Here is a 10,865-nt window from a genome sequence, read left to right on the forward strand (position 1 = left end):
CTGGTTAACGGTATTGAAGAGGTACCCCAGTAATAGCATTTGTCCCCAAAACAGTTTAATATCTTTGTTTTGAAAGTCTGGGGACAGTCATTTCTATATTTCTTTGTTTATATACTTATTTATTTATTGTTAAAAGATGAGAAGTTCTTCTCAGAGTGAGACATTTTTACTATAGCCCCCTGTCTCTTGCCCCTGGACATTTAAACATTCATGGACACACCACTCACAAAGCTTCAGCGGTTGCTAACAGGTCACCTGGTCTCCATGACAACATGGCTGATTGGATCTGGCTCCAGGGCTGCTGTGATTCATGCCACGTTCTGATAGCACGACCCCGTCATCCACTGATGCCGTTAGGCCTGGTGGAAAGCACAGAGCCAAAGCACTCTCTTGCCACGTCACAGCAGCTCTACAGCACATGGCATGGCAACACCAGCCCTGCACACATCAAACGCTGCCTTCATATCTGATATCATATCTGATCTATATATTTACCATTAACAGCCCCAAGTAAGCCATCATAGAAAGAAAAGCCGGAAGCAGTTTAAGCTGTAAGCCTGACTACGTGGGCTCAGGAGCCAATGAGCTCTTGCATACCCTCCCCTGTTTCCCTAGTTCTCCTGACCTGGCCCTGGATCCAGAGCAGAAAAATGGGCAGGTGACGCAACATGCTGATGCAATATATTTGCTAATTTAGTACAATGAGCTACTTTAACAGGTTGCATAAATTAATAAAGACCAAACACACTGTCCACTAGTGGTTTGCTGTAGGTCAGACTAACATAGCAAAACAGAATTGCTTGGGCAAGAGGCAGACTACTGCAAGTAAGGAAAAATCAGAGACGTTTTCATTTGACTAATTTGAGTAACATTTCACATGTGACATGTTACAGTATTCATCAAATACAACCTCACTGTGAAAGGTTATGCTAAATCCTGGCAAACCATACAATGTCGTGTAAAAGTGAAAGATATTTTCAGGAGATATTTCTGTGAAGATTAGATACGAGCTAATTCACTTACACAAGGAAGGAGACAGTCAGAGGATAATAAGTGAAAAAGCAGTAGTTTCCAAAAATTAGTTTCAAAATTATTTGAAATTGGTGGTTGGTTAGTGTAGTGGTTAACACCTCTGCCTTCTACGCTGTAGACTGGGGTTCAATCCGCGACCAGGGCAAGCACCCTACACTATACCAATAAGGGTCCTTGGGCAAGACTCCTAACACCACCTTGGCCTACCTGTGTAAAATGATCAAATTGTAAGTCGCTCTGGATAAGGGCGTCAGCAAAATGCCATAAATAAAAATGAAATGAAATTTAAAGATATACACAAAATAGGACTTCTAACAACTGTAGTCCTGGTAGACCACCAACTGCTACCATTAGATAAACAGTACATTCTTAAAAAAGATGGTTCTTCAAAGGTTCTTTAGTAAAGAAAACGTCTCTATACTGAATCATAAAGATTCCTCCACATGATTAAAGGGTATTTTGCATCGTCAAAGCATATTTCATATCTAGATGGTTTTGTAAATCTATATAGAACCTTTAAAAAAGGGTTCTATACAGCACCAAAAGGGTTCTTCTATTGTTAGAAACAAAAGCCTTTTTTGTTGTGTATAGAACTCTTTGTGAAAAGCTTTTGTGTACAACTCATCAATCTGAATCAACTCCATCAATCTGAAGAATGCTTTCATGATGCAAAGAATTGTTAACCTGTGCTTATTTTTCAGCTAGTAACCTTATAACTTGTTATTATGCAACTAATTTGAAATCAACATGAGTGGCTAGGACAGTGAGGAACTGAAATGTGAGCCATAATACAGACCTGTGGGGTTTATGTTACTGTCAGAAGAGCACTTGGTCACCCCATGCATGACTCTTACATTACCTACTGTAAAACAAAGTTCCTCACCATCAAGGAATCCTACTGACCTTTCTGTGGAGATAAGAGTTTTATTCCTTAGATCAGCCTTACACAGTCCTAAAAGCAATGATTGATTTTGAACATCATGAATTGTGTGACATCCTCCAAAGACCAAGCACATGAAATCCTCACTGTTACACACAAAAGGCTCAGGCATAATTATCTCATGCTTGGGATTTTTTTTTTTACTTCTTTACTACTATTCTATAATATAGCTCAGCTGGTCATATGGTGTCCATTGTTGAAGGCTGGTAAGAAATATGGGGGTTGATTAATTTCACATTTGGGGTTGATTAATTTCACATGCACATTTATACCTCAGTGGTAGTTCTGTATTGAGCACATGAGGTGTGTAACATTAGTTCTTGAACTCTTTTCATAGCACAAATTGATCTTGTTTTTGTAATTGTACTATGTTCCTTACTTTGAAATTTCACATTTAGATAACAGAGCTATTTATACCCATATTCCATAAAACTATACACAAACTAGAATATTCTAAATTCAAACTCAAGTAGAAGTATAGTTACTTAGGTTGAATAATGAGACAAGTAAAAGTATCTTTACTAAAACAACCTAAGTACAAAAGCAGCAGCTCAAAATGTACTACGAAACATGAACTTATCTGCCTGTTAAGCCTGGTAGAGTAGATTGCATTCCCTACTACATATTTGAGTAGAAGTAAAGATATTATCATATGAAAATAATCAGGAAAGTACAAACTCATTGAACTGTTTCTAGACTACTAAGTAAATGGAACTACCCACCTCTGATCTGACCGCTTCTATAAAAGCTAAATGTGAACCCAGCCCTACTATTGAGGGTTGCCATGTAACCATTTTATATAATAAAATGTTATTTTAAAACATGCAATTAAAAATGACATGAAAGTGCTTGTGTCTCGTGCCTGGTCTTTGAAGAAAATCACACGATTCATCACGTTCAAAATCAATCAACTGCAGTAGTGTGTCTAATATTGGTCTTAATGGAAGTATGATCCAGCAACCAATTCCAGCGCAGGGGGCGGGACCTGCCTGAATACGGGTAGGGACAAAACAGCGGTGTATAAGTAGAGGTGTGCGCCGAGGAGCACTCACACCGGCACCACGAGCAGCAGACCACAGCTGACCACAGACATCCTGAGACGGAAGCTCCCTTTACACCCGTGAACTTCACTCTTCCACACACCAAACCAGCCTAAACAGAGCAAATGGAGTACCAGAGCAGCGCAGACATGAACGGCGTGTGCAGCAGCAAGCTGGTCACAGAGTACCTGTGCCGAAACGGCTTCGGCGAGCTGACCATCGAGTCCAAGAAGCTGCCCGTCCAGGACCAGAGCGAGACGTCCCGGAAGAAGGCGGAGGACGAGTCTCGGCTGCCGGCGCTGGAGGCTGCCTACACGACCATCCTGCGCGGCCTGGGTGAGAACACGGAGCGCCAGGGGCTCCTGAGGACACCGCTGCGCGCGGCCAAAGCCATGCAGTTCCTCACCAAGGGCTACCACGAGACCATATACGGTACGTATTGGAAGTTCTGTTGAAGTTAATCTACAGTAAGCCTGTTTCGATGATTAACTTGAGATGGCAGGGGCTAAAAACGTCGTTTTCCGTCCGATGAATATGCGTTTTTACGCATGGTGCAGTTTAAAAGCTGGACCAGTCTATACGAGGAGCGCTTGTCCTATAGTTTGTCCTAGTTTCTCCTGCACCCGTGAAACACTATTAAACCATCATAAGTCCATTCTGGCTGAATCAGGGGTCAGGAAAAATAGAAAAGCAGGAAAACACGAAAACACGCGCAGTATTCTAAAATTCAGAGTTAGTAATCGTCTTCTGTACACTGCTGTAAATCTGGAGCTGTGTTCATGTATCCTCACTGTCCAAAAAGACATGTCTCTGTTTTTATTAGCCTAAGTCACCTGAACACATCAGATGTCCTTTACACTATGTGGCCATTTCATAACGGATGGACCTATTGAAATGCTCCAAAATTACTCAGAATAAAATCAATTTACATGTACTTTTGTGGACATGAAGGGTTTGTACATTACTGTCTCTGAAATTTTAGCACCTTTTTCCTGTTTTCATGCTTTTGTGTTTTAAGTGCTTTTTTATCTCATGAACTGAGCTTGTTAATGGAAAAGTAGTGTTAATAAGGACATTGTTCAGTCTGTCATCTGCACACCGAGCATGCCAAATTGCATGCAAGAATTCAATTTAAGGAGAATTTTTAAATCATGCAATATTGGCTCCAACTGCTGATTTCTCTCCACAGACATCCTTAATGATGCCATCTTTGATGAAGATCACGACGAGATGGTTATAGTCAAAGACATCGACATGTTCTCCCTCTGTGAACACCACCTAGTACCATTCTTTGGCAAGGTAAGCAAATAGATGTCTTCCTGGATATTTAAGCTTACAGGTCAAATGAAGAGAGAGAAAGAGAGAGAGAGAGAGAGAGAGAGAGACAGGGAGAGGTGAATAGGTTCAGGGGGCAGAGAAAAAAACAGTACATTTCACTGAACTACATACTCTCCTGTTCTTTGACCCCCAGGTTCACATAGGATATTTGCCAAGTAAAAAAGTGGTTGGCCTTAGTAAGCTTGCCAGGTGAGTATGTGGCAGACATACATACAAAATTTTGTGCACCATCCATACTGACTATATAGGCACTCATTGTCACATCAGAGTGGGAGAGAATAAGGGGACATATTAGTCACGAGCCGCTGAGTTCTTCTGTTATCATAGCCCATTGACTTGAGGCTTAGACTCAAAGCCTGGCACTGCATCCTCTCCCATCTAGACATGGCCAGACCAGCTAGCTTCTGGCACTGAGGAAATCCCCCTCAGCCTCGATTCCCACCTCTGTCTGGCTGTGGGAACCACACAGATCCTATGCCACTCTTTGGTACATTTAGCAAGAAGCCCTTTGGTGCTGACTCTACATATTAACACTGTTCAGCTATGCCCAACCTTAATCAGTCATTCATATATCATACATTACATTTGTATACATTCTTATCAACCCATATTATACAGAACCCCAAACTTGCATTGTGACTCAGCACGTACACACAGATATACTGTATAGGGTTAAAAAGATCGATTAAATGTTTCTGTGTATAGATAGAGACGTAAATGATTGATGGTTCACCTCCAGACCTATATAATGTCACATCAGGACTGCAGTTCAGGGGATACATGGTGCCAGACCAAAAAAGTATATTGATCATAGGATTAATGATTACTGCAGGGCACTTCAGCCCTGTACATTGTACAGAGATGACCCAAGCATTGTACTTAGGCCAATACTTAAAATCCAGTGAGTGATTTTGGAGGAATACAGTGTTGATAAGTGCCAAAGATTTGGTGTATGTGATGTATTTAACATCATATTCCAATATTGTCACTACAGGATTGTGGAAATCTACAGCCGCAGACTTCAAGGTAATCATTCTCACTGTTGATGCAGTGAATGTTTCCGCATGTTTAGTCAATGTGTCTCAGATGGACAGATAACGTATGCTGTGTGCTTGATGTCTTACTTTCTCCTAACTCTTTCTGTAACATTACATCTTTTGTAGTACAAGAGCGTTTGACAAAGCAAATCGCCATGGCAATCTCTGAGGCCTTGCAGCCAGCAGGAGTAGCTGTAGTCATTGAGGCAGCGTGAGTATCACACTCTGTCAATCCATGTGCAGCCATAGAAACATACTATGGCCTCAGTTTTCTTTTCATATTTAGTTACTTTTTTATTTAGTCACTTAAATAAAAGTGCAAAAAAGTGTTCAAAATTATCAAATTACCATACACATCCTGAGTATACAACCATAGTCAAAGTCTTAAACTGAACGCGTTTTGTGTTTTGTTGCAGTCACATGTGCATGGTCATGCGTGGAGTCCAGAAGATGAACAGCCGCACGGTGACCAGTACCATGCTGGGAGTGTTCAGGGAAGACCCAAAAACCCGGGAGGAGTTCCTGGCCCTGAGCAAGAACTCATAGTACCAACCGCTCTGTTCTGCCGATCTCCTCAAACCTGAGCAGCACCTCTGTAGAGCAACTCTGGCAATGCAAACTGAGCTTTACTGAGCCGAGCCATGCCATACACCTCTGATGATACAACTCATGCTTTGGTGACTCACGACAACTCAAATCAGTGCTTGCTTTTAGGGCAAGTATTTGTAGGTTCCTGAAAAATCAATACCTATAAAACTTTTTATGGTGCTTTTAGATCCTTACTGAGCCAGAGCTTTAAAGCTGGCCATCAGCCACCTAGTTCCATTTTCAATGTACTGTATTGCCTACAGCAGAACCTCAGGTGTCCTCACTGATTGTTACCAGCACCACTCTATCCAATCTAATGGACGAAATAATGAATATTACCTGTCATACATCACCTCAATCATAAGTAGTGCTTGGGAGTTTTAGAGCTAAACTCTGAAATGCTTTTTGGTTCACTATTATTAATTATTTACTTTTATGATCTACATAGCTTTGTGAATTTTATAATGTTATCCAATAAAGCTCTTGCCATATACAGATCATTTGAATTATAGCTGCCTTAAAGACTGACAAATGAATTATTTTTGCCTTCATATTAAGTTCATTTAGTGATCATGCAGTGTTCTTGCCTCCATTGTCTTTCTGTCATTGTCATTGACTCTTTGCAGGCGACTGTTTGAGTATCTTACTTATTACTGCATTTGTGGCATCTGCAAATGCACACAAAACCATTTTAATTGTATCTTGACAAACCTGGTAGTGCAGACCACACAGGACTTGTTCAAGATGAAGCACTTGTAATATTTCTGTATATTATGCGAGTTCCCTATTTAAATATGTTATACAGAATCACAGGCCCTTTGAAACCAGCATCTGAATGAATAACCTTCTGCCTTTAGATACATGCATGGAGCCTGAAGACATTTTCACAGCAAACTGGTGTGACAGAAAGAACTGGTATATATTTTGTAGTGTATACGAAGACCAATGATTTAGTGTCAATTTCTGTCCTCTGCACAATCTTTTGATGAAATTGAAGCACATGTGGTGTTTGGTTTAAATCTGAGCCATGTATTCCTGTGAAATGTTATTGTAATTAATACATACGCTGTAACTTGTGCAGACTACATAAAAGTTTTCTGCTGTTGTTGTACTGCCATTGAAATATTGTGCATTACTAAGTTACTGTCTAGTTAGGTTACATTGTTAAAATAAAACCCTGTAATATATTCCCAAAATAATTAAATGCTGTTATGAAATACTTTGCATTTCATCTTTCTTTCTTATATACGAAAAACATTTACATCCATTTGTTATTCTACCATTTTATTTAGGCAAAAGAATCAAACATATTTACAGGCTTAAAATGATAAAACGATGACATGCACAGAAGACCATACATGCTCATAGAAGTGTTGACAATAACAACAAAAAAAAAATGTGTTGTCAATATGACTACTGACATAATACAGTCCACAATAAAACATTATGCAAACTCACATAACTCATTTGCATTACTTAATGTTCCTCAGAATAGAAGGGAAATCATGAGTTATGAATGAAGAAAAAAAAAATCACCTCAGGGAATGGATGGTATTTAAATGTCAGTATTGGGACCTTAGATTGGACTTGGCCTTGTCTGCAAAAATCAAGACCTTAGTAATGAAGAATCACTGTTAACTGGTCAAGCAGTTCCTACATGGGAATGTATACTTCAGAGAGAAAGAGAATGAGAGAATATGTTTAATGAAATGAAATACATTTAAATTGAAGTAATACAGTAGATGTTACATTATTCTTTACAGTCTGTTCCAAAATGGTGGAAACAAAACAAGAACTCCACCATTTCACTTGGGGAAGGCATCTAATTTTACTCAAACAGTGCAAGCCCATATATTGCTTTAAAGTTATCAATAGAGGGAGGGATATCAGCATTGATACAGCTATTAACTACTGCACCACTGTGCTGGACTATCACACATACAACACCACAAACTGGTGAACACTCTTGGCTCCACTAATTTAACAAACTGAATGCATGTGGGAGTTTTGAGTTGAAGACAGTCACAATCACCTTTATGCTTTCCTCCCTCAATTCTCAATTCCAAGGTGAAACATTTTCTGCCAGCAACACTTCAATCACACTGAGGTCTGTTTGTAGTTCTTGGTGTCAAGAACCTTCTTCCCACACATAGCACAGATCCCTGTCAAATGAAAAGCATGGGAAACACTCTTCAGTAGGCATAATATCAACTATTAAACATAACATCAAAGCTGCCTCTACGTTTTGCCATTTTTGGAGACCTCTATAATAGAAATGTGTATTTGCATGCAGTATGCAGAGGAATATTTTGTAACGTTGGTTGTGCCTCAGACCTCTTCCCTCAGCGCATGAGTCTGGTGACTGAATACTCTTTCAACAAGCTCACAAAGAGTATTCCGTCAAAACATGGTAAAAGACGCGTCTTCTGAGAATGTAAGTGAATTATCAATTGTCATCATGTCTTTATCAGTATGCTGATTTTGCCTTTGAGACTGAACATCGAGCTGAACCTTCTTTGAAATTAAAATGTAAAGACATTTCATGTGGTTCAAAACCACATTTAGTTCATGTGGTTCGAAACCACATTTCTAGCAAGGAAACTTCATTCATTTGATTTTTACAGATTTCTTTCAAAACAATCTGAAGCACCCAATAAATTTTATACTTTACAGTTAACTGTCAGGTCCTGGACACAAACCTGCTTTGCATCAAGGAGACTGTTGTCTTATAGCCATTACATCATGGACATATTACTCATTATTTAAGATCATGTTGCTAAAAATATTGCTAAAATAAAAAAACTATCACAATATATTGGTATAAATGAAGTAGCACTAAAACATTCACTTACTTCTTACCCTTAACTTACCCTTTTTGTAAGCACATCCCTGGCAGTAGTGTGATCCTGCCTGGTGGACAGAGCTTTTGCATATTCTGCATGTGGCAAATCCAGATTTTCCATATGGATCAAACCTAACAAAGATGTAAAACATTTTATTACAGGATTATGCTTAAAGAAACAGCAAAAGGAGAACAAGATTCCATACAAAATGTAGAACAACCACAAAAATAACCTTACCTGGCCTTTTTTGATGTCAGCATTTTATTTTCATTAAGTTTCCGTCCACCGCTTTCTGTAAAAGCACAGTCATATTGTGACATTTATTAGAGTTTACCTGTTTTTTTTTTTGCATTCTGAAAATCAATTTTCAGTGCTATCCATTTATTAGTGATAAGCCACTCAGCTTTGTGTCTTGGTTCACCTGTAGCCCTATGGTAAACTGGTTTAGAGAACATTTTTTGACAACAGATAAATTGTATTACCTGTTGTATTTCTTGCACCATCTTTCCAGGTATCTGGAGTAATAACTCGTCCTAGTTTCTTCTCACCTGAACGGAACAACATTTAAAGTTACAATCAAGAACGACAAACAGAAAGAAAAGTCAGGAGGCTAAAAACTAAGAATAAACATACAAAAGAATGAACAAGCAACTTTTTAAGGCCCAAGATGCCAAAGCATTTTTCTTAAAAGCATCTCTGCCTTGACTCTCAATAATGTCTCAATAACTTGCCTCTAAAAGAACCTATATCCTACATTTTTTCATATATTTTAGAAACATGTATTATGATTTGAAATTCATATTCATTTTTTAGACTAATATATGTACATAATGTCTGTGTTGACTGGATGTCCTGCATTGTCTTTCATTTCTAAAAATAATACACACTCCGTTAACCTTAACATGAATGGATGGGCTAAAATACTGTTTACAAAAACAAAAAAAAGGGGGGGGGGTCAATGTGTTGGCTTTTGAGACATCACAAAAACAATGAAATCAAAACAGATCTTTCTACATACTGTAAGAACAGTATTTTAACATTATTTACATAATACACTTTAGAGTACCATTTCAAATAAGTGATAAACATTTGGTTATCCATTATATAGGTGCCTTATAAGGAAGCTACATAATGTAAACTAGCTGTACAAAAAAAAAACAAATCACAGACTACAATGTTGTTTACCACATAAATTAACATCATTACACTGTACGAGCTCTTTCCAACTCAGCTAAGGCTAAGCTAACTTGATGAGCTAGCTAGGTTAGCTGTTAGCTACCTCAGGCGTTCTACGAAATATGTTCCAACTTTAAAAAGCTTAAATAGCAGGAATAACTGTACAGACACGTGTAAGGCTACGAAACTAACGGACAGTTCTCATTGTAAAACTGTACAAGTCAATTGTGGGTACGAATGCCAACGTCAGTCTTAATGACAACCAAAACAGAAAAAAACAAAGACAAAGTGTCCCCTGTAAAACGACATTTGGCTGCCTAAGTAAGGAAATTAATTAATGTACAGTAAATACATTATACTGCTATTCCATTAAAACTACTCACATTTTTCACAAACCATTTTGTTAACGTTATACAATCTAGAGGCCTAACAACGCCAAAACAACAGCAAGACCCAAGTTATCACGGTTGTGAAGATCAGAAATAAAGCAACCACATTTCAAAATAAAAGCCCCACTCAAGCGGGAATAAGAAAACTCCTGTTTGATTAAACAGGGTTAATTATTCGCAGTGTCACAACTAATATATTTTATTTAAAAGCCGCACACGTTAAATTGTGTTTTTTATACATATTTACATATTTATTGCTGTTGGTATGAGCATCCTGAGTTAATGTTCTTCTAAAGGCTGCAAAACCTGAGCGGACAGTATTCTTTTTAACAGCGAAAGAGCAAAACATCTCGGTGCTTTAACGTTAAAAGTTATTTGTTTAAATAATGTTCAAGTTTGTGGCAAAATAGAGAAGATGACGGGAGAATGTGGGAGTCTTTTATTTTGTTTGGAATTGTTGTAACCTTTGAGGAGCAGTCGCT

At 38.5% G+C, this 10,865-nt stretch overlaps 2 protein-coding genes across 2 annotated transcripts; one reads left to right on the forward strand and one right to left on the reverse strand.

The window, feature by feature from the left end:
* The first annotated feature begins 3,034 nt into the window (after window positions 1-3,034).
* Window positions 3,035-7,194, forward strand: gch2 (GTP cyclohydrolase 2). The gene is made up of 6 exons (XM_017701030.1): window positions 3,035-3,444; window positions 4,202-4,311; window positions 4,484-4,539; window positions 5,345-5,376; window positions 5,514-5,598; window positions 5,804-7,194. The coding sequence occupies exons 1-6, from the start codon at window positions 3,138-3,140 to the stop codon at window positions 5,931-5,933; spliced, it is 720 nt and encodes a 239-aa protein (XP_017556519.1). The 5' UTR covers window positions 3,035-3,137; the 3' UTR covers window positions 5,934-7,194.
* A 48-nt stretch (window positions 7,195-7,242) lies between these two features.
* Window positions 7,243-10,482, reverse strand: cript (cysteine-rich PDZ-binding protein). Its single transcript, XM_017701016.2, has 5 exons — window positions 10,378-10,482; window positions 9,301-9,366; window positions 9,056-9,110; window positions 8,846-8,949; window positions 7,243-8,137 (listed from the first exon to the last, which is right to left on the reverse strand). Exons 1-5 carry the CDS (start codon window positions 10,391-10,393, stop codon window positions 8,073-8,075), a joined length of 306 nt encoding a protein of 101 aa, XP_017556505.1. The 5' UTR covers window positions 10,394-10,482; the 3' UTR covers window positions 7,243-8,072.
* Window positions 10,483-10,865: the final 383 nt, after the last annotated feature.

The sequence above is a fragment of the Pygocentrus nattereri genome, chromosome 13 (assembly GCF_015220715.1).
Source record: "Pygocentrus nattereri isolate fPygNat1 chromosome 13, fPygNat1.pri, whole genome shotgun sequence".
Lineage (NCBI taxonomy): Eukaryota > Metazoa > Chordata > Actinopteri > Characiformes > Serrasalmidae > Pygocentrus > Pygocentrus nattereri.